This window comes from Rhea pennata, unplaced genomic scaffold, assembly GCF_028389875.1.
Source record: "Rhea pennata isolate bPtePen1 unplaced genomic scaffold, bPtePen1.pri scaffold_33, whole genome shotgun sequence".
Classification (NCBI taxonomy): domain Eukaryota; kingdom Metazoa; phylum Chordata; class Aves; order Rheiformes; family Rheidae; genus Rhea; species Rhea pennata.
The window spans coordinates 2,575,990-2,600,498 of NW_026907680.1; the positions used below are offsets into that span (position 1 = coordinate 2,575,990).

At 48.1% G+C, this 24,509-nt stretch overlaps 1 protein-coding gene across 1 annotated transcript; it reads right to left on the reverse strand.

The window, feature by feature from the left end:
* Nucleotides 1-1,399: 1,399 nt before the first annotated feature.
* Nucleotides 1,400-15,108, reverse strand: LOC134154709 (transmembrane protein 209-like). The gene is made up of 15 exons (XM_062601388.1): nt 15,099-15,108; nt 13,033-13,159; nt 12,858-12,916; nt 11,986-12,117; nt 10,770-11,008; nt 10,154-10,358; nt 9,509-9,684; nt 8,484-8,555; nt 7,250-7,346; nt 5,756-5,881; nt 5,225-5,322; nt 3,125-3,239; nt 2,927-3,024; nt 2,033-2,106; nt 1,400-1,454 (listed from the first exon to the last, which is right to left on the reverse strand). Exons 1-15 carry the CDS (start codon nt 15,106-15,108, stop codon nt 1,400-1,402), a joined length of 1,683 nt encoding a protein of 560 aa, XP_062457372.1.
* Between the last annotated feature and the right edge of the window lie 9,401 nt (nt 15,109-24,509).

Here is a 24,509-nt window from a genome sequence, read left to right on the forward strand (position 1 = left end):
GTAACAGAACCCAGATTTTGGGACAACAGTATCGCAGTTTTACCCCTCTGTTTAAAAAAATAAACCACATCAACTTCTAACCCCCTTTTTGATTTGCCTGAATTTGCAATGGATCCCCCCCTTAAAAAGTGGGGCCCGCTCTTTGAAACAAAGGCAAGTGTTTTCCCCCAAAAGCCAATTCCGCAGAAGGGGAACGGCGGCACGTGCAGGCGTGGTGAGACGCTCGCGCAGGCGTCGTTCCGCAGCGGGGACGTTCCACTGCTGCCCGAGCTTTGAGACCGTCACTGCAACGGGAACCGCAGCTTGGCCGGCGGCCCCAGAGCTTGACTCGTTCCCGAGAAGCCGGAGGCTCTGGCCAGGCGGCGGCCACTCGCCCCCAAGAAGTTCCTGGCGAGGCAGCAGGAACTTCGGGGTGTTCCCCGAAGTTCCTGGGATGAGCCCACGCAGGTGTATCCACTCTGGTTTCATGTGGGGATGCTGAAGCCACATGCCAGTCTGCAAGGCCCTAAAAGTAAGGAGCTGCTAGCAGAAAAGCTAACATGAGAAATAAAAGAATTTTTAAAAAATTAAAAAGCAAAGGCAGGGTAATGTTCTAGTCGTACTCGATCACCCACAACATCTTCTGTCTCGTAAGATGGTCACATTTGAATGGTATGCTTATTTTGTTTTGGTTTAAATCTATCTTATAAACACCTACTGAAACCAGCAAGTCAAAAAGTTTTCTCTTTCCCTTATATCTGCAGTGGAAACACCTGAAGCATCCAGAGAGGTCACAAAATCCAATTATTCCAATGAGCAGGGATAAAAGACAACGTCCTTTCAGATCGCATGTAATTAAATTAACCAAAAATCGGTGTAAGCGCTAACTTGGCGCCTGTTATGCCCGTCTGGAATCTCTTGGATCTTGTGAATCCGGCAGTTGGCCGCGTTGCAGTAACTGTCTTTTCAAGGGACTGCTCGCCAGCGAGCGGCTGGGTACAACTGCGGGAGACACGTCCCAGCTGCGCTGCTGCATTCCACCCTCAAACGCGGCAAGCGCGGGTTCATTGCTGAGCCCTGCGGGCAGTTAAGCTCTTTAGAGTGCTTGAAGAGTAAATGCAACAGAAATAGCAAGGGGGGTTTAAATACGATTTGTTAAGGTGAGGAGCCAAATAGAAAAGACCTGCCTGGAGTTCCTGTTTAGATACATTTCATCAGTAAAAAACAATACAACGTTTTACAGAGTATCCTCCCCAAAACTGTACAGAAATTACAAACATTTCCCCTCTGTCCATAAAGCAGAGTTTAAATTATCCCATTTCATAGTCCATATTCAAGGCAACAAGTGAAACAATGCTGCTCAGTTCGTCTTGTAGGAGAAGCAGGATCGTTCTTCTGAGCTGCAGTCCTGCTGGAGATGTTACTCTCCAAACACCCCTAGAACATTGACTCCTGATGCACCAAAATTCACGTGCCTGCAAAAACAGCATTATAACGATAAGACACAAGTAAGTTAAAGCTCCTATTTAAAACAAATCTTCATTACAAGAAAAACTGCCAATCCCACACATCAGCATTTTAACATTTATGTAGGTATCGTGTTTCACCTCGAATTAAAGACAGCTCTTTCAGAACAAAAAAGTCCGGACATTTCCGGCTTTCACTGTGCACTCGAAACTCCTCTTGTTATGCCAAAACCAAGAGATTACAGCACTATGGCAGTGTCTGTCTCCTGTTTATAAATAGCACAGTACTTCTAGCAAGAAGGTAGCAACCTGGTTGTCTGGCCAAGGCCACTATTCCGCAGCATGGACTCCACAGGATTTTTCAGCCAGCACAAGACCAAAGAAAAGCACAAAACATTTCCTGCACGCTCATGCACACAAAACTGACATGATTTTGTAAAAAGGCTGCCATTACTTAAAATGAGAAGAGCATTTTAATTCCATCAGTATCGTCCTATGATAGCAACTTCAGTTACGGTATTTCAAAACAGAAAGCTCCTGCTCAGATCTCGTGCGCAGCGCAATGATACGGAACGTTTGACACTTACCCAAGCATCCCAGATTCTTTTGTCTTTATGATGTACAGAAACATAAGCAATGTATGGAACATGTTGTTTCTGCCCTGAATACCACGGGAAGAGAAAAAAACTTGGAAATGAAATCACATGCAAACAACCACACTAATATCTTAGAATGTCTTATTTAAAACAACTGTCATCCCCTGTCCTGATCTTAGGTGGAGCAGCACAATTTTTCCTTCAAAACTTTTTGCAAGATACATATACTGCAGTGTGCGCCCTGTCGGCCTGTTATATCATCAGAGATGAGAAAAAACTATAACAGAGACCTCGCGAAATGGTATTACAGCTTAGACTGCTGGGGTTTTGCCTCAATTCTTATCTTTCAATTAGGCAAACACCAGAAAAAGACCAAGCTTGTTTTCTAGATGGATTATCACCCTCAAATATTTTTAAATGCTTTTTAAAAGAGCTTTTCTGAAATCAGAAAATCAAGTCACAATCGGGGCTCAATCATAAAATCAAGATGTACAGGAAAAGTCTAGTATTTTGATATTGAGATTAGATGTTTCCCTCCAAAAGCTCGTACAGACAAGCATCAGTCTCGTTGGCACTGAGGAATAGCAACACACCTCAGAGCTTACATAAATTAGGATTTTAGAATAAATCATCAGAAAATAAACAACAAGAGGAAGCTGCTGCCTGGGCACTGATGTACCTAAGCTAGGCACTGAAGCTATCGTTCAGCAGCAGACTAAATACCACATGATGGTCAAAGATCGTGGTAACATTTGCTTTCTGCACTGAGCCAGCCTACATATTCAATGGATGTGGCTAGTTCCAAAGGAAAAGGAAGAATGAAAAAGAAACAGATCAGGTCTGCTCAAGGTTTCCTGACAGCAGAAAAAACTAACACGATCATACCTCGGGCAGATTGTAGACCTGGCGGTGGTAGATCAGCTCATAGTGGGGTGGATTGATGTTGCTTTGGTAGATGCAAAATACATTTTCATTTGTAATGTCTGTGAATTAAAGTTTTAAAATAAGATAGGGATTTTAAGAGCGCTGATGGGATCCAAGCAGGAAACAGCAGCTAAACAAGCAGTCCAAGAATGCCAATACCTGGTTTATCTGGTGTTTGAACAAAGTGTTGGGCAGTGAAGGTTCTGCCATCGGGGTATTTGGGGCTAGGGGGCAGTCTGGCATCGAGGTAAGTGCAGAATATGTGCATAAGGATCTGTGCAAACAAAAACAAATCTCATTTTAGTATCATTAAGAAGACTGACAGGACAGCAGCTTTCTTTCCATAATCTCAGACATTAGTTAGGGTATTTGAGAGTCTGTTGCTGCATCATGGACTTAATTAATCCCACCATGTTTAGAAGCCCAAGGCAGCTTAACACTTAGAGCACTGAATTCAATGGTCCAGGGCACGCCACAGACATCAAGACAAGTTTATTCTTCCTGTAAATGAAACCCTTTCAGTCACAACACGTTAAAAAGGTGCTGCATGTGAACTGAACTCCTGACATACAAGTAACTATCTTCACATCTCACAGAATTTGCAAAGTCACAGATCTGAATAGCATGTATAGGACAAACTACAAGATACCTGATTTCATGATGGTTTCTACGCTAGCTGCAAAGATTTGGCTTAGAGAGGCCGATCCGATCTAATGACAACTTTTCCAAACACTACACTTACCCAGCAAGTTGCTCCTCTCTTGTCAAAAATGGCAAAACAAAATCAATGGACAAACTTGGACTGCTCATGAATCTTACCAGCTCTCAACATTTTGGAAGAAAGTCCTAGAACAAGTATCTTCTTAGCTAACAGCGAGAAAATCGCAGTACTGCATGTTGTGTTTTAACTCTTACAGTAGAGTTCTCAACATTCTTTGGGTGCAGCGTGACCAAATTACTCTGTAGTATGATACCTCCTGTGTTCAACATAGGATTTGTTTGGCAGACAGAAGAATTTCTATGGGCTAAATGCCCAAAGCCTCAAAAGGTCTAGCGGAAATTATTGCTTTAAGTTGCATGCAATGAGACTAACATTACCGTTAAAAACTCTTCATTTGGCACTTATTGTCTTAAGTTAATGCCAAAGCTTCGAGACAATGTTTAATATTAATTTCATCTGTTATATCAGAACTTCTTTTCCAGAATCTTTACAAGTTTAGTACATTGTCCAACACTACCTCTCTTAGCTGGTTTCATTAAAAGACAATGAATTCAGGGTGTGATGGTCTGTGTTACGGTCTTTAATACTTTCAAACTGCTCAGCTTGCTGTCTACCAAGATAGCTAGAGCTGCTTCCCAGCTTGTCAGTCCCAAATATTTAGTCATCTTCACAACTAGAAAATCAAATCTTATTTCAAGACAGATTTTGCTCAGCTTTAGCTTCCAGCAATTCAATCTTGTTGCATCTTTGTCAGCAAGGTTGTAAAACTTGCATATGAATCTTCTTTCTGCTTCTCCCCAGTAACTGAACATCTATAGAGGGAATCAAATCACCTGAACTCTCCTTTCAAATACAGAGTTCAACTGAAGAGTCACACGTGAAGCTTGTTCTCCACTCCCTGGGTTATCTTGTGGCCTTTCTTTTAACTATTTCAGTTGAATTTTCAAGTCACTGTATTCACTGAAGTGCTTTCTCCTGACCTTTTGCATTAATTGGCTAAGCATGACTACAAGTCTGTTCTCAAGTAAGATAATGTAATCCCTGTGGATCTCTCAAGAAATATTACTGAATTAAATAAACATCAAGACACGCCACTTAATAATCCGTTTGTTCTTCTAACCATTACAGCAAAGGAAAATTTTAAGGTTCATCTTGCATGAGAAACTTGGTTAAAGCAGACTTTTTTTTTTTTTTTTTTTTTTTTTTTTTAATAAGGTAAGAATATTGCTCTAACAAATCCGCAACCTTCTGTCAGGTTGCTCCCAAAACAGTTACCTGACTGACATCTCAGGTGAGTCTAAATAAGAGACTGGCTTAAGACTAAGACATGAAATCGCGTTTTTGTGATCTGCACAATGTCCAATCCCATTGGCATTATTCCTTGCATAATTTCACTGACTACAATGAGAATATCAGGATCGTGAGGCAAACAGGATTTTGACCATGTTCCTCAAAAGACTTAATTGCTACCACACACAAAAATCTACCCTGAAAGACACACTTTAGGAAGTTATATTAAGCCTTCTTTGAAAACTTACAGCACAGTCAGTGGGCAAGTCAGCATCCCACTTACGGCCCTTGAAATCTCCTCCTCTGTTCCATCGGAATGAGCTCATGTATCCTCCCTGAGAAAGCTCTGAAAAAACAAAATTTATTCAGCTACTGGAGGTTGAAGGTGCAAGGATATATTTGACACTAGCTTCAAGAACACTGCATGTATTTTCAGTGCACAAAATAGGAAAAATTAAACTAAGGAAGTGCTTATAAAGATATAAAGTTAGGGGAGTGGAGTTTACAAGGTATTTTTTATTGGTAATTAATGAAGGGATTAAATAGGACACTTCACACCCCAAACTGAGAGAAGAAATAAAAACTTCCATGCCAAGTCCCACATCATTACATCGGTCTGAAAAGAGGAAGTTGCAAAAACTACCTCTGCTACTTGAAAAGCAGCTCTTCTCCCTGCTGTGACTGTAGTTCAAACCTCTTAATTGACGGGGTATCTGACACCGCCGACGCTTGACCCAGCTAACTGAAACGTTTTAAAGTCAGTATGGTAGACCACATACCTTTGATCCTTTCAAACAAATACTCTTGGTTCGCTGCAATATCCAAATACTGCATTATAGCGTACAGTGTTGGCATGACTGGAGCTTTAACAAGCGCTGCTTGTTTCAGATTGCTGACGCTGGCTTCTGCATGCGACAAGAGCCAGCACGACATCTGCATCCACGACAGAAATTTGAACATTCTCCCTTACAAGGCGTTAACAAATGCACTGTTACAAGGAGGAACTGGCTTTTTTGTCTCACTATTTACTAAGGTAACTTACTAAGATAATTTACTAAGATTTATACACAGTTAACAGCTTATCCAATACTCCAAATGTTTGTTTCCAATCCCAGTGAAGTACTAGCTGTCTCCCTTAAACCACACAACATAAACGCTATGCAGCACTGTGCGGTTGCAAAAGACGACAGACCCTTATCTGAAGGGCTTGCATTCCATAAGAAAACAGAAACATATGGTGTGAAAAAGGGAAGAAGTAACATCCATTTTAAAGAGCAGTAGGAGGGCAGCAAGGTGGAGATGAGGTCAGTAAGTGATCAGTTTTTCACAGGCACCACAACAGATGCAGATCTTGAGGACAGACTACAAACAGGCCAAAAAAAAAAATTTTTCTTCTAATGCCCATAGCTCTCCAAAATACACCTGAGATTATCCTCCCCAACCCCACTTAGTGCTACACCTAGTACTTAAATAATCTTTAATGTATCTTAACCTTAAAATGATCTTAGATCTTAAATGCAAACGATTAATAGCCTATCTGTGATAACAGAACTATTCTAAGTTAAAATAAATAAATAAATAAACTTTAATGTATCTTAACCTTAAAATGATCTTAGATCTTAAATGCAAACGATTAATCGCCTGTGATAACAGAATTAATTTAAGTTAAAATAAATAAATAAATAAATACTTCCTAGGTCTATAGATTTATTATTATCACAGTCATAAGACGACTTCTCAGTTCTTAAACACTATTTGGACACAATGTATCACATCTAAGTTTTCATAAAACTTTTTGTGGCCTGTTTGCTTTCAGACAAGATAGCAGGTAACAATTTAAGGAAGTAACAGCAATAGGTTTTTCAGGAAGTAGCTGATTTTAAGTTTGGAAAGACACATACTAACGTAGACAGAGAGGGCTGACAGGCAACCATCCTTGCAACGTGTGATAGTTTTCTGACAGTTTAAAATACAAGGATGTTAATCTGAGCCTTTAACTCTCCAGGAATGAATTCAGAGGAAACAAGAGGCTTAAGAATTTTATGCTATTGCAGCATCAGCATGCCTTTATCAGTATTTCCAGAAATCCTATGAAGAATCCTTCCAGTTTAGTAAAATGCATTACATGAAGCAAAGATCACACCAATACAAACAGGAAACGGAACTGTAATTCTTAGCAGACTTGTTTGCTATACTACCTATGCAGTGCCCTGCTATGGGGTGGCCTGCTACCAACCACCACAGGGAACCCCCCAGTTACTCTATCATCATACCTCCAACCTGCATTTCTGGGTACCCCATTCTTCTCAGCTGACTGCTCACAGACTCAATCTCTTGTACAAGTGGCACTAAAATAGTCTCATTAATCCACTAGGAAAGAGAAATGCAAAAATTAAAAAGCTTAGAAGCAACAAGAATGTGACAAAAATGTTAGTTTACTCTCTAGTCAGCATCACTGTTACAATCACAAAGGAGTTTAACAACAGGAACTTTGAAGTCAACCAAGGAGCAAAAGTAATTAAGAGCATCAATTTAGATAGGGGTGATTGGCTCTAGAAAGACCCTCTAAAATGCCAAAAATTCACTATAGAGAACTTGGGAAAACAAATCTCCAGAAAGCAGTGATACTGATAAAGCTTTCCTGTACAATGAGAAAAGGGGTATTCTGAGGCACTGCATGTCACTCATAGTGGTAATTTAAACTTTCATGGGTCCACTCCCTCTCAAAACCCTTTCAGGAAATGAAGGGCCTGATAAACACAGTATGTGACACTTGTATGTGACACAGTTTGGGAACTGAAGCCAAGCTGCCTGTAGGTTTATGAACAGATGCTTAGGAATCTGGTACAGAACAGTCATAATCCCACATATCATAGAAATCTTTTACATTTCACTCGTCCCACTACTTAGAAGAACTACATATGTGATAGTTGCTGACTGAAGGGGTAATTCAAAGTTAGGCTTACAAATTATTTTGTCATAGTATGTGATTGTATTTCCTCTGCTAAAGCAATTGCCTAAGACCAAAATTTTCTTTTTGTTTTCTTATTACACTCCTCAAGGCTGTTGGAAAAAGTCAACGGGCTGGCATTTCCCATGCTTTATTTGAGTCCAGAAGGAGTTTGAAATACAGGAGAAAAAAAAACAGAAAAAATTCAGAAAATTGGGTTGTAGAAAGAAAAAACAAGTCTTTTCACATCCACTGTGTGTTAAGATGCACGTGTCTTCATTCAAAGGTGGGTGAACTTTACAACTGTGAAGTTTTCAGAACAGAAAACACCTAGGTCAGCAAGTGCAAAAGTTCAGGTTGAAAATGTGTCTTAATACTTCTTGGTTACAAGCATGCTGTTTTAGTCTCCATGTCCAAGCCCACCCTAATCCTCAAATAGACTCAAATATGTAATTCTTCTCACTTCCTTAGGTATACAGGGAGCACTGAGGTACTTTTTCATTCTGCTGTACCTATTCTAACAGCAAGAACAGGCAGTTCACAGGGACCGGACTTACACTTCTGAACCTAGCGGTCCAGGAATCCAGGTAATCAAGCTGTCGTCGATTCACAATCACCCTTGCCCAAACCTATGGAAAGAACATTATTACCTACATACAGCAACCTAACAGAATACTAAAGAGTTTTTAGGGCCTACGACGTTTTCTGACCGCAGCCACAGCACATAATGCAAATTGCATTTCTTCCAGAACTCTCATCTAATGTCTGTATCATGTGAATTCTACAGTAGCTTACCATACTACTCTCCTACTCTCTTTTCACAGTACACTAAATCTCCCGTGAGTCCAAACGCACAGTTTTGCGTTCCCTGCTCTGTTAGGATAAAATTGGTCCAAGTTGCAGGGTAGACTAAGTTAATGTACGACATAAAGAAAACAGATCAAATTTAATTAAAAGCTACATTAATGACATTCTTTTGAATCAGACTTATTCCAGACACAAGTGTAAAGGAGAACAATTTTACACACCTTCAACTATTTCACTACATTAGGTACAGGTCAGTTTCCAGTCAATTTTTATGTCACAAGTTTATTTTATCCAGAGTACAAAATGGTAAAAAAAAGTTCCGCAACCACCATTCTTGAGTTGAACTCAAAGTCTATCTGTTCTCAGATTACACAGTAATATTAAACAACTTCAGATAAAATAATTCTGAACAGTTGGCCAAACCAACAGAAGTTTCCAGCTTTCCACCGTGGCCCACACGGTGAGTATTAGTTAATTACAAAGACCACAAAGCATGAAACCTGAAATTCTCTCAGGAGTCAGTTTTCCACCTAAACACAGGTACCTTGTTCACCAAGGAAGAAATCATTTTACAATTTTACAATTGTAAAATTTTACAGTCCGGAATTTGAAATGTATACCCTTTGTGGCAAAAAGTCTTACAAGCTGTATGAAAATGGTTAAATGCTATAGGATTTCTCCCTTTCTAGCACCATTGACGGAGTTCACATTTGGATGGAGCCACATATTTTAGAGCCCTGTTTTTCTCTCTTGGCTCCTTTGGTGCTGAGCTTACTTCTTCTGCAGTCAGTGGAGAGCTCAGACGAGCTTCGTCCTTGTGTGCTGATGGAGCCTGGGGCATGCAAGCCACCTGATACTGGTACTTTCTCAGCACCTGTGCTTGCTCTACTAAGGAACGGCTGTAGTTCCAAAAGGTTGGGCTGCTGGAAGGAGAGCTGGAACATGAACTTGCTGAAATGACATTGAACAGTCATAAAATTATCACCAAGTAATCACAGAAGCAACACTACAGGCAATAGGTCACTATATTAAGGCTTTGACAGGAGAGACGTGCTCATGAATTATCATAAATACATACACCAAAATCTGTCTGCATAAACACTGATTTCATCTTTATATTAATAAGGCACTGTCCCTATCCCAGACAAAAACTGCCTGCAGGTAATTTACCACCTTTAGCTCAACTGCCTTCTCCACAAAATATCCCTCTCATCGAGGTGATAAAGCCCTTCAACTCATTATAGTCCACTATACACAACAAATGCTACAGAGATTATTAGTATATCTATAATATAGACTAGTACTTCAGCAGCTCTCTTTCTCTGCAGGAATCTTTTCCAACTTTTCTCATCCACTCTCAAATAAAACCAACATCCCCTCCTTGCCAAGCTTTTCAGGCTACATGAAGTTATTTATGTACCCAATTGAAGTCTACGCTGTTTCTCTTCTTCGCTTCGAAGGTATTTTTGCAGTGACTTGCGGTCTGTGATTTCATCATCTTGACTCATACGGGAATTATACCGCATTGGTGAAAAGTGGCAACGAGACCTTAGCCCGGTGCTTTCCACTGGCCCAACACTTGAGGCATATGGTGAACCAGCAGGAGAAGAGCTGAAGCTGGAAAGCTTTGGGAAACAAAAGCAAACAGTTGTGTCACATGAGGAAAGTGAGAGTTCCATTTTGACTTTATAAACTAAATGAATAGATCGACTCAACATAAGAATTGATTACTCTGCTGATTGCTGCTATAAAATATGCTCTCGTTTGGGGGAAGGTTTTTGCTATTTTGTAGTTACATTCTAGTTTCTTATTTTTGCTGTGCTCTGAAACAAGCTAGCTACTCTAAAACAAATAAATTAACACCAGGGAAAGAGGATGAATACTGACAAGACAAATTTCATCTGCTTTGCAAACAAAGCGAACACACACACAGGACCCTCCACTGCCGGCCGCACACCTCCAATGGCTTACAGCACAACACAAGGACACGATAAGCAAAGCCAAACCGTTCCCCTTGAAGCCACCTTGGTCATTACCTTACTGTAGCTGCTGCTTGGTGAATAGGTTAAAGCACTGCTATAAGAAGCGCTGTTGCTTGACAGAGCCTGCTGCTGAGGGCTGTACCCTGAGATACAACCAGAAGTAAATTTTGGACTGGCCCTGAAGGGCCGGGATGGGCTGTAACTCAGCACAGTTTGACCCTGGACTCTAGGAGAAGGCGTAGAAGAAGGGACTTTCTTCGCTGCCAGCTCATGTGCTGGAATTATTTGTACCGCTGCAATAAGCAAAAAAAACCACAATCAGCACTGTACATGCAGCAGCCCAGAACTCTCCTCCTCACTTTAAATACACAGTAAAACACACATACACAACTCTCTTCCCTTAAGGAAATTCTAGGACACTAAAAAGACTATTCTAGTCTGACCCCTACAGGATTCAGCAGTCAACCCCAAAGACATAAAAATCAGAAAACTGGGACACGTGATCATAATTCAATACAAATTCTACAATTTAAAATTTCAGTTAAATTCTACCAAGCACCTTTGCATAGCCCGAGGCAATTATTTAACTTATTTGGTCAGCTACTCTACCTGCCTGCTTCATGTGTCTTTAGCACATCTAATGTCTCATTTACCTGTGCAAACCCAGATATTACACTCCTCAGCTGCGGTGATATAACCCTACTCCCGTATCTGCCGCTCTTTCTCTGGAGGCAGCCTAGTAGTATGTAACACATTGTACTAGCACCTTGCTTTTGCTGTATTTTCAAACTCTGCCAAGTTTTTCTATATTTTACAACATCACTCAGACATTCAGAACTTTTCAGAGCAACTCCTCTCTAGCCTGTCATTTTCAGACTGCACACTAAGGTCTCTTTTCTCTTTCTAATTTGGCGCTCTCCAGTCAGTATGATGATAGTAGGATACCAAATTTAAATACAAACCTATACACTCTGCCTTGTTCTCAATCCCATTTATAGGTTACAAATTCCTTGTCCAGCTTCATAAAGTTTAAGTCTCTCTCACTGCCCTTTAACAGCCCACTCTCCTTTTGTATTGGTTGCTTCCTCTCCACTTCTCCCCTTAATTGCTCATCAATTTATCACTTTTATTTTGAATTTTTATAGGCTGCAGTTAGTTCATCTTACTGCTCTTGTCAGATGAGGTAACTGAGAACTCACTTCACTAAAGATTCATGGGCTTGAGAAAGATATCATCTTTAAAAAAAGTATTTATAATTTATAACACCTACCTGCATTCTGCATCCCTAGAAGGATCTGCTGTCTACGAGTCATGACCAAGGTAGTTGGTGCCATTGTGTACTTGAAGTACATCCAAAAATCAAATAAGGCATTCAGACTGAACAGGGATACAAGCGCAAGCTCTAGAACAAACACAAAGGTTTTTATCATGCTAGGCACCATAAACAGGAGTAACAGTAAATGATCTGAGAAAACAAGTTTATACACAAATCAAGAATAGTTTATTGTTAGGGCTACCAATAACTGCCAGTCTGAGCACGGACGTAAGACAACTTCTCCTTTTCATGCAAGAACCATTAGAGATAAATTTCCTTTCTATATTGAAATTCATTTCTGTTGCTACAATATGTATTTGTAAAAGCGAAAGGTATTTTCCAGACAGGATACAAAGCACTGCAATGAAGTTTCATGCTATTTATCAAGTGTCTTCTGCCAAACCTTCTGTCACTCGTTACCTGACATTGCTCTCACTCTTCTTCCTTTTCATCCGCTAATAGTATTAGATACAATTACTTTTGAGCCTACTCATTTGAAACCAAATTTGATTATTTGGAAATGTCCTGCAGCCCTACAATACAACACAGCGCTACTATTTCAACTATTCCCCAAAGCCTTATTGCACACATTAAACACATTTAAGGTAGGAAACCTGTTCTTCACCCTCTTTCTTACTTGTCACTAAAATGATGAAATTCCAACAGCACCAAAAGGGATAAAGGAAAACAAAATGAAGCTTGGTTATTAAAAAACAACAACAACAACGAAAAACCCCAAACCTTAAAAATGCTTTCCCCAGCAAGAAGAATGAAGGCTGAAACCTTCCCTCCTCCCTAAAACTAATTCACATGCTGTGACAACTCACCAATATACCAGAGCGGCCAAAATGCGATGTTGTAATAGGAACTTATAAGTTTTCCAGTCCTAAAAAGAAAAGGAAGAAGCGATCAATTTAACAGTAACTGGGTCCTATGAAATATTTAAGCATATACAAAGTAGAATGCTTTACTTAGTTGAGTCAGATATAACAATCAACATACATGTCAGTATATATCATCCCCCCAACAGACATATTAAGGAGGCCCCAGGCCCAGACCACTTTCCGCTCTTCAGCCTCCCTCCTAATCTTCACAGTCCTGTCAAGGAGCGAAGCTGCAGAAATCTGTTCTGCCGCCATTGTCTGCAACAGGAAGCACACAAAGAAAGTTAAAGACTGAAAATTTATATACAGTTAGATTCTCACTCTGTACAAGACCTTTAAAAAAGTAAAAAAGCAAAAAGAAATTACATAAAAGGACTTCACATTGAGGTACCAAATCGTGTGTAGTGTTAAGAATGAGCTTCAGTGGTTTAAAAACAAAAAACAAAAAACAAAAACAAAAAACCCAAAACAATATTCCTCTTATAAACTGCATAAGCACTGTCACCTCTTCACAGTGAAACAGTTTCCATTTTCTCCACTGAGGTACAGAGGACAGAAAAGAGAGCCAGATTCCAACAGCGTTTTTGAGAAATAGCATTTTTCGGAATGCTGAGGCAACACTGCCTTCTCCAAGCAAGGAAAACAGACCAAGAAAACATCTTGCACAACCTGGCAGTTTTCCTACTGAAAACACCCACCTATCTCCTTCTGTCAGCTCAGGACAGCTCTGTACCCTCCCCACACCCTCCCCCCTTTACACCACAAAATGCCCTATGTAACAGAAATAACGCTTCCTACATATTCTACTCCTCTCATCACTCTAGCACACACCATGCCACACACACACACACACGCGCGGGCGCGCTTGTCACCCGCCGGCAGCCCGCCGCACTCCCAGGCCTCGCTGCCAGGCCCTGAGTCGGCAGCGACACCGCCGCTCCGCTCCGCTCCGCCCCCGAGGGCGCCGCGGCCCAGGCCCAGGCCCAGGCCCAGGCCCAGGCCCCGCCCACCGCCCCCACCGCAGCCGCCTCCAACGATTGGTTGCGCGGACGTGACGTCACCGGAATCAGTTCTGCGGGGGGGGGGGGCGGGGCGGGGGGGAACGCCGTTGCCGGGGAGATGCCGTTAACGGCGGGGGGGGAGGGGGGCGGGGGAGACGACTCCGCTTTTGAAAAACAACGTTCGCCCGTGCACAGCCCGGCCGCTTTCCTACTGAAAACCCCCGCCCGTGTCCGTCTCCAGACCCTCCGCACACCCTCCCGCCTTTATGCCACAAAATGCCGCACACAACAGCAGTAACACTGGCCACTTTCCCTGCTCCTCCCATCAGCGCAGGAAACTGCCACGCCTCCCCCGGCCACAGGCTTCAAAACCTCTCAGCTACTTCGTCGCTGAACACAAACATACAAGAGTTACCTCAGAGAACACGCGGTTTAACTGAAATGACAGGATTTCACACACACAGCCCTCTCCCACCTCCACCACCCTAGACCCTTCCCCACACCCCCCCCACTCTGGCACACACCACGACACGCACGGACACTTGTCACCTGCCAGCGGCCCGCCGCGCTCCCAGGCCTCGCTGACAGGCGCTGAGCGCGCACGCCCCGGCTCCCCCGCAGCCAAACCCCGCCGACCACAAGCAGACTCGGCCCCGCAACGAGCAGGCGCCCCGGGAGGGCGGCGACACCGCCGCTCCGCTCCGCTCCGCCCCCGAGGGCGCCCAGGCCCCGCCCCAGGCCCAGGCTCCGCCCGCCGCCCCCACCGCAGCCGCTCTCACCGCAGCCGCCTCCAACAATTGGTCGCGCGGACCTGTGACGTCACCGGAGGCAGTTCCGCGGGGGGCGGGGACGCCGTTGCTGGGGGGACGCCGTTGCCAGGGGGACGCCGTTGCCAGGGGAACACCGATCCCAGCCGGATGCCGTTGCCAGGGAGACGCCGTTGCCAGGGGAACGCCGATCCCAGCTGGATGCCGTTGCCAGGGGGACGCCGTTGCCAGGGGAACGCCGATCCCAGCTGGATGCCGTTGCCGGGGGGACGCCGTTGCCAGGGGGACGCGGATCCCAGCTGGATGCCGTTGCCAGGGGGACGCCGTTGCCAGGGGGACGCCGTTGCCAGGGTGACGCGCAGCCGCCCCGGACGCCCCGGCCGATGGCGCCTGCCCGACCCGGCCGCAAGCGGTGCCAGGCGCCATGGCGGCCCCAGCGCGGCGGCCGCGACGCCCCCCGCGCCCTGCTGCCCGCCTTGGCCGCCACCGGCCGTGCCCACACCCGGCCGTACCCTTCCCCTGCTCGGCTCCCACTACGGCCGTGTGCGGGCACACCCCCCGGCTGCCCCACGCCAGAGCCTGGCCAAACGTGTTGCTCCTGCCTGCAAACCTCACCGCGAGGAGCAGGGAGGAATAAAAGCACCGCTGGCCGCTGAAAGGGAGCACAACGAGTTACAGCAGACCGCTCTGTGAGCGCGGGCCAGCGGACAACCTCAGCTGCTCCAAAACCCTTCCTGCCTTTGCCTCAGATCCCAAGCACCAACCTGAAAGTAAGAAAGCCTAAAAAAGGAGATTAACTACAAGCCTAGACCGCACAGTTATCGATAAACACAGTGTCTAACGCTTGGCCACTCTGTGCAGTGTGCTGTAGGTGACCCTGCTTGAGCAGGGGGGGTTGGACGAGATGATCTCCAGAGGCCCCTTCCAACCTCCACCCTTCGATGATTCTGTGATGGGCGCTTTCTCTCGCAGCTCGTGCTGTGGGGGGAATGGAAAATGCGTGGAGGACAAAGAGGCTAGAAGCTGGTCTGAGGTGCGGATCCTTACCGAGGCTTGTCAGTCTGCAGAGAGAAGGGGACTCAATCCTCATGTAGTGCTGATGAAAGTCTCCCTGAGCAGGCGCTCAAGCAAAGCTCCTGCATTTGCAGATGCGCGCGCACCAGATGGAACGATGAAGCCTGGTCCTCCAGAATCGCCATTGCTAGTGAGGGGCCGCAGGCTTTGCCCTGACTTGGGCTTGCTGGAGTGTCAAGGTGGAGCAGAGTGGCACTTGGAGGAGGCTCTCCTTCAGCAGCTTAAAGGCCTGCCAGCTTTCCTGAGCTCCTTTGCCCTTCTGAGCTGCCTCCCCTGGCGTCCCCCTAGCAGGTCTCTGCAGAAGGGGAAGCCTGCTCGCCTCAAGGCCAGCCTCTGGGCTCTGCTGCTCTCCTTCCTACCTGCCCTCAGGCTCTGCAACTCCACTAGTTCCCAGGTGCTACAGCCCAGGTGGCCATGGACGCTGCTGGCACCAAGCCTCCGGGGTGGCCGCTTCCCCTTCTGGCCCTGGGCACCCGCCTTCTTCCCCTCACACCTGCAAAAGCCCAGCACTCAAGGGCACCCAAGACACACACAAGAGCTGGCAGTTCCCTCCCACCACGCAGCCAGCACTGGGCCCCAGCAAGGGGGGCCCAGGCTCAAGCACTTCCTCCCCTCAGAGGCGTACAGCAGCTTTTTCCTCCTCTCCCCACAGGCCCCCTGGCCCCAGGACATGCGTTGGCCATGGCAGGGCCCTCTCCACGCCTCTCTCCAGCACCAACAAGACGCAGCACACCCCTAGGCCACAGCCACCACAGCTGCAGCCAAAGAGCTACAGCATGACCGCGGCAGAGAGCTGCCCTGGCAGCAGCCCCTGAGCCCTGACTCCTCAGCTCTGCTCTTCAGGCCTCTCCAAAGTTCCCACGCTGCAAACGCACGAGCTCACTGCACACCCAGCCAAGAGCCACCCGACTTGGGGCAGTTGGTTTAATTCAGCTTCAGAGAACTTCCTGGGTGCTCGCGTGGCTCACAAGTAGTGCTGGTGCTGCTGCTGCTGCTCCTGCTGCTACTTGGCTGTGTCTCTGCACACAGCTCTTCTAACCCCTGGGAAGAAGGTAGAAATGAACAGGCTGTGTTCTGCCCCACTAGAAAGGCTGAGAAAGTCTGCAGAGTAGTGCAGGCTAGTGTTCGCTGATGGTTTTGCTATATTGACTGTCATGGGACTTGAGACCTTGTTTGGACACTGCTAATCTGTTGTGAACCAAGACTGGGGGGGTACCTGTGTCCAGTATTCAGCAGTCAAGGAGAGCTTTGCAAAGGGGCACACCAACACTGGAAGCATCCCCTTGCGCTCAGCTACTCAGATTTTGCAGGTGCCACTGTTGGAGGCCATTCTCAGCACTCAACAGCTGCCCCCTTGGCTGGAAGGCAAGGCTGAGCCCAGGCCAGCCCTGTGGCTTGCTCATGGGGCAATGGGGTTGCACCTTGTCTCTCTCGCTCGGCCTCAGAGCCCTCCTGCTTCTCTCCTCCCCTACTCCCTCAACCCCGCTCCCATTTGCAGAAACAGCCCTTCAGCTCCACAGCAGTGCTGGGCTTTTGCTGGGGGCTGCGGAGAGGGACTTAGTGACAGGCTTTAAGCCACATCAAGCCCATGTCAGGAAAAGTCACAGCACGCTCTAGGCAGCACAGTGGCTCCGGGATTACAAGTGGCACCCCTTGCTGCCTCACTGCCCCTCAGTTCTGCCAGGCTTCTCCTGGAGCTGCCACATACCTGCCCTGTCTTGCAAGGCCCCTCTTGACTGTCCAGTCCTTCCTCCTCTTCCTCTAGGCAGGAGAAGTAGACCTTCAGGGTCACTTGCTTGTCTTCTCCCAGCTGGTATTGGATGATCTTTTGAATACTGGGCTTTTCTTCAGCCAGATTCTCAGCACCCTCCTGCACCTGCAAGACAACTCCACACTGTGCAATGTGCCCCACTTCCAAGTCCACTCCGCTGCTCTCCACATGTTCCTCATCAGCATCTGGAGACTGCAGGACCTCGGCAATCACCAGGCCCCTGGCTCTGGCTTGGCCTGGGCCCCCCGCCGGACAACGGCTGCTGCAGGCAGGGACTCTGCAGCCCCAGCTGCAGAAGAGCAAGGGGCTCCACAACATTCCCCAGCTACATCACAGCCTGAGCAGGGTTCCCTGCCTTTCCCATGGGATCAGTCTCCGATGTCTCCTGCTGCCAAATAAATTGTGGAGGGCATTGTCACTTCCAGGAGCAGCAAGTGCGGGCTTCAACATGGTGGTTTTCTTGAAGGGAAGGTTACTTACACTCTCCTTTGAACCTTGTTTTGAACCTTCCTGTCAGCATCCTTTTGCCCCAAAGGAAAGCTGAACAAGGCTGAATATCCCTTTCTTGTTTGCACCAAGCATCTCAATAATCACGCAGCTAAGCAGAAACTGCCCATCTTCTATCACAGAAAGAACCAGAAATTCCACTGCCACCAGAAAGAGGACCCCAGTGGCTCTACAGGCGTGTTCATGGAGAGTGCAGCACTGAGAGATGCATTGTAAAACTAGAGCACCGCCTTTGAACTCAAAGCCCTGGACAAAGTCAGCCAGGGCTCAAAGAAGGGCACTGGAAGGGCTCTTGTACAACCAGCAACCACAGGACAATGCATTTGCAGAATGCAGGCTAGCACAAGAAGGACCCCAGTCAGGAACACTTACCACTCCTGTGTTCTGATGGCCTACATTCACAGGCTGTGTAGCACGTACCCTAGCTTCTGGACGTGGTTTCTTTCCACCTGCTGCTGCATTCTGTGCAGAGCACTGTGAGGAGACTGGGAATGGACTGCAAATATACACACGGGGAGGTGGTATGAGCACAGGGGGAGTAGGATCTCCACTCCCCCCTCACAAGCTGGGCACCTGCTTCTGCAGCAGAAGGCAGTGCTGCAGCAGAAGCACAGGGGTTCCACTGACTGCAGGTACATCAACAGCTGTGAAGACTACCCCCAAATAAAACACTCAGGGCTGCACATCATGCCCGAAAGAGAGCTCTAAGCTCGCCCACAGCATGACTTTCTCTCCATGCAGTGAGGATAGAAGCAGGGTCAGCTACAGGACAGGCTCCAACTCATACCACTACCCCTGTCCTGCCACATGCATTAGCCACTGCTCCATGGCCCCAAAGACTCTGTGTTCAGGGATGGGCAATGGATGGTTGCTGGGCTCCCAGTGTCAAAGAAGGAGAAAGGCATCAAGGCAGTCAAGCACAAAGCCTTTGGCAGCTGGGAGCCAGCACAGAGCTCTGAAGAACCCTTCCCCACAGACAGAGCCCATATGAAGGCGGAGCATGCGTGCAGGTCACTGGGACTCAGCCGCTGGGAAGCCTTGCTCCCAAAGCACTTTCAGAGCAGCCTGCCCCAGCCCTGGCAATGCAGCCCTAACCAACCTGTGCTGGGTGGCTGCTCCCTTCATCAGGCAGGGGGAAAGAAGCAAGGCAAAGTACTCACGTTGGAAAAATACTTGGAAGAGGAGTAGAGGACAAAAAAGGAGCCGCTCTAGTGGCTGTGAACATTGAGTCCCTCATCACCTTCATCTGCAAAGGTGAGAAAGAGAGGTGAGATGCTGCCAAGGAAAGGATCTTGCTGCTCACAAGGGCAGCCCATGTTTCCATGCTTCAGAGAAGAAGCTGCCTCTCAGAATTGCAGAAACAACCCTTGCTCTTGCTCTGCAGCCCCTCCATTCTACACAACAACAGCTGTGGGGGAATAGGGGAGAATGGCTAAAAGCTCTGGCAGGCTTTTGTCGAGGGCAAGAGCCGAGAGTCTGAGTTAAGAGAGCAGTTCCTGCCTATAGAGAATTCAAGGGAGGGAAGCCCAGGGGAAGGCAGCTCACTAAACTCTAGGGAAATGTGTCGGTCAGCCTGCTAGGGAGGATGAGAGAGAGCAGTGGGGGCTGCAATACATCTGTTTTACCAGGAGGAAACGTTTTTCTCAGTCCCTGCGCTCATCCTTTCCCTAAACCTTCCTGTCAGCACCCTTTTGCTCTGAAAGGCAGTTGAGCAAGGCTGAACATCCCTTTCTTGTTCAGACCAAGCATCTGAATAATCACACAGCTGAGCAAAAACTCTCCATCTCGTATTACAGAAAGGCTCAGTGCTTCCATGGCCACCAGAAAGAGCAGTGTGTTCATGGAGAGTGCAGGAGTTACAGATATATTGTAAAACTAGTGCACAAGTGGCATTTCTGAAAGCAAAGCCCCAGGGAAAGTCCGACAAGGCTAAGCAGAACCCATGGGAAGGGCCCTTCTACAGCCAGTGCCCAGAGCACAATGCTTTGGCAGAAAGCAAGCTGGCAAAAGAAGGACCTCCATCAGGAGCACCTACCTCTGTTGACTTCTGATGGCCATGTACAGGCCACGCAGCTGCTGCTCGAGCTTCTGGCATTTGCGTCCTCCTGCCCAGTAATTCCTTCTTCGCAGAATGTGAGTGAATTCCTGGAAGCATGCTGCAAATACACACCACGGGGATGTGTGCCACAGGACACTCAGGACTGCACAACATGCCCAAAAGAAAACTCGAGGAGCCCACAGTTGAGACTTTTTCTCCAGGCACCAAGGAGAGCAGCAGCGTCAGCTCCAAGGACAGGCTCCAGGACACACCATTACCCACTGTCCTGAGCACTCCAGTAGCCACTGCTGTGTAGCCCCCAAGGACAAGCTTTCTTGGAAGCTTCAGGAATGGAACCGGGAATAACTGCTCCGTCCCTTGCAGTCCTTCTCTCTTCAGGCACTTATGTCCCTCCTTCCCATCCTCTTCAAAGAGCCCAAACAACCTGTCCTTGCCTCTAAGGGCTGCCTGAGCCAAGGGCACATCCTCTCGAGCCTGCTGCTCGCCACCCCTGACTGCTGCCTGGAAATGACCTTCCTTCCTCCTTGCTGCTGGCAGTCAAAGGAAGGGCATTGCCCAAGGGGAAACACCACAGCTTTGGGGAGATATTCACCCAAGGCACTCCTCCCCTCCAGCAGCATTCCTTGCAGCCCTCTCTTCCACCTCACTCCTCTCTACTAGGCTGCTCACCACAGCTCTACATGCCTGGAGACATTGTTGGCAAAGGATTCTGTGGCAGCAGGCACAGAGGCTCTCTCTCACCTGAAACAGGGCCCTCCTGCCTCTTCCAGGCCCTGCATGTATGTGCACACACATAGACTCCCCTTTGCATTCACATCCACCAACTCTGCACAAGTGTGTGTCATGCTTCAGTGACACACAGAGATGCCAGCCAGTGGGGTGTAGTCACACTCTGTTGGTGCCAGCCACCAGAGGGGACTTCAAAGGAAGAAAAGGGCTCCTAGCTCCCAAAATTCATCCACAACTCTGCAAACAGCCTCTGCTCCTTGGCCTTGCTGCCAGCAGGGCTCCGATTTCACTTTGACATACAAAGCTCGATCCTGTCCTGGCCACAAAAGACATCCTCCACCTTTCCTCCTGCCTAACTGCATACTCACAGGTCTGAGCAAACAACGCACACCCTGCGGCAAAGCTCACACCAACACCTCCCTCTTCACAAGGCTTGACAAGAGCATGCAGACTTTTCCTCAGCCTCCAAAATCGCCCTGAGACACCCAGCACTGCTCTCCGCAAATGAGCAGCATCCACATTTATTTCACCTACGCGCTAGGAGAAAAGGCCCTCCTCTTCCAAAAGGACCACTTACATTGACTTTCCCAAAGGTCTGGAAGCTGAAAGCAGAAGCAGCAGCGGAAAGAAGCCAAGAGCAGGCTCTGACAGGCACTTGCTCCGGGCTGCCCAGCCAGCAAGAGAGGCCTAGTCCTCATGGCAGAGTTTAAAAGGCATTCAGGCGGCACGGCTCCCTTCTGCCGGGGAGGGCGGCAGGGCTGTGTGAGCAGGGTGTGCGTGCAGCCAGGTGTGCCCAGGGCTGTGCCTGAGAGCAGTGTCCTGGGAGGTCAGGGTGCCCAGGGCCATGCCTCTGCCACCTGCGATGGTCAGCTCTCAGCCCGCCTGGGCAACTGCCTGCAGGGCTGTAGGGAGAAGCCGTGGGGGGAAGGAGCAGCCCACAAAAGGGCAGGATCACAGTGCCCCAGAGTGGGGGCTGCGTGGGGCAAGGCTGCTCAGAGCTGCTGCTCAGCCCCAGGAGCTTGCCCGGAGGAAAGTCAAGGCAGGGACCACTCCACAGGGAAAGAGGTTTCCCCAGTGTTGGCTTTCTGTTCCATGCTGTTTTTTGGGGGGAAGGGAAAAGGAGGTGCCAAGGCTGGAGAAGAGCTGGAGACTGGGGAGGCTGCTGAGGGGTCAGCAGGTCTGTGAGGAAGCTCAGAAAGTGCTTTTGCCCCTGCTCTGCCCATGCACAGCAGCAGCAGCAGCAGCTCTGCTGGCCCCAGGAGCCTTTGTGGAGCTGCTCCTTGGCACCTGCCAAGAGGTGCGTGCCCCGAAGCAGTGCCCTGCTGCTGGGAGGGATCTCTGGGGCACAGACAAGTGCCCCAGAAGTGGGCTGGGGTCTGTTGGCTAAGGCAGGCAATGGACGCAGGAGAGGGCATTTGGTGCTGACAGGAAAAGCTGCAGGCGGTGGAGCCATGGTGCGAGAAGGGGAGGAAGGTAGAGCAGAAGTGCGGTGGGAGGGAGAGTTAGGGAATTTAGCTCTCTTCCCCTCCAGTGCAGACGTTTTCTTCCCAGAAAACCCCACATGGCCTCTGCCAGCCCGCAGAGCCTCTGCCCCACAGGCCCCAGGGCAGGCACTACCTTCTCTGCAGACAGACCTCTGGCTGAGGAGAGGGTCTGACTCCAACGAGATGTTACTCCAGCCTAGGCCTCTCTTGCAAAGGCTGGAGCAGCAGCAAGTACACGGAGGTTCTGCTTGCAGACTGCAGCTCACTAAGTGCTTGAGGCCAGTGTTGCGAGAGCTGCTGGTGCTTCAGCACAGTCTTTCTAGCACAGGCTGGAACAGCAGCAAGTAAATGCAGAACCGCAAAGAATGCAGTGATTGCCCCAACAGGGTCTTCTTCCAGCAGCCTGGGGCCTGGGAGCTTCCTCAGCCAGACGCAGGAGCCACAAAGCCTTTGCCTGCTTGGTCCTTCCAGAAGCATACCCCCACCTGGGGCTGAAAGCACACCATCAACCTGTGGCAGGGTCACATGCGCCTCCTTGCTTGGCTTCTCTCTTCCTCTTCAAAGCACTTCTGCTGGGCTTCTTCTCACCTCTGCAGGGCAAGGAGATGTGGCTTTCAGCGACCTCTCTCTTGCCTCTCCTTCCTGACCAAGAGCTGTTAGCTCACAGCCTGCCCCGGTGCATGCAAAGTTCAGATGTGGTCATTTTCTCCCCAACAGGCCTCACTCCTCCTGCAGCAAATACCCTCTGGCACTTTATTGCCCAGCCATTCCCTGTGCTTTGGTCCTTCTGTAGCTCTTATTTGGGGAGCCTAAAACATGGAGAGGAATGAGTGGTTCTGGTTTTGGTTTGTTTGAAAAGGTTGATCCCTACCAGAAGCAAGCAAGGCAGAAAGACATCTTGGGCTGGCGTTTTCCTCCAGACCACGATTGTCGCAGCAGAGAGTCAGCTGCCTGTATGGGAGCATGATTTGGATCGGAAAAGGGCGCGGGATCTCCTCATCACAAAGGCCTTAAGCCATACTGGGGAGCCAAAGCCCTCAGGGAAAGCCCACAATTTTCTCAGCCCGGTCTTCAAGTATGGCCTCAGAAGGCAAGTGGGCCTCTTGGCATGCTGGGCTGCCACCTTCAGCAGGAGCGCTCCTGAAGGGGTTGAATTCTTGCTTTTCTCTTTACTCATACAGTTTCAAGAAGAAAACAAGAACTCCCCGGCCTTGTCCCCTGCCACACTGAGGTAACTGTGGCTCCTACGGGCTCCATTTGCACAACCACCCAGGAAGAGTCTGCATAGGTATTGTCAGAGAAGGAAAGCTCCTCAGATCCACTGGAGATGTGGGCCTTCCGCTTGTGTATGCAGTGTGCTTCCCAGGCTCTGACAAAGGAAAGGCAGACTTTATGCACCCTGAGAGCTCCTGGAGAGACAACACAGCAGGGCCAGCAAGCAGACGGGCTCTGCTGGACCTCCTACTTAAAAAGAAGGGAAGGCTGCATGCGGATATCAAGACTGGCAGCAACCTTGGCTGCAGTGGCCGTGAGAGTGTGGAGCTGAGGATCCTGAGAGGATGGAAGAGCACAAAATGTGGGATGCCAACACTAGACTGCAGCAGAGCAGACTTTGGCCTCTACAGGCAGCTGTCTAGGAGAACCCCATGCCAGAGGCTCCCAGAAGTAAGAGGGAAATCAAAGAAAGCTTCTTTGGAGTCCCGGAGTTCCTCCTCCAGGCTGTGTCCAATTCTGGGCTCCACAACACAAGAGAGACGTGGAGCTACCAGGTGGAGTCCTGCCCCAGAAGGGCTACTAAGATCAGGAAGGGAGTGGAGCATCTCTCCCACAGGGAACGGTGGAGAGAGCTGGGCCTGTTCAGCCTGGGGCAGAGAAGGCTGAGGGGGGGAATCTCAGCAATGTGTATAAGTATCTGCAGGGTGGGTGTCGAGAGGATGGGGCCAGACTCTGTTCAGTGGAGCCCAGCGATAGGATGAGAGGCAACAGGCCAGAGTGAAACCCAGGAAGGTCCATCTGAAGACAAAGGAATAAGCCTTTTCCCTGGGAGGAGTGACAGAGCACTGGAACAGGTTGCCCAGAGAGGCTGTGGAGTCTCCATGCCCGGAGACAGTCAGAAGCCGTCTGGACAGGGTCCTAGGCAAGCTGCCCTAGGTGACCCTGCGTGAGCAGGGCAGGTGCACTAGAGGCTCTCCAGGTCCCTTCC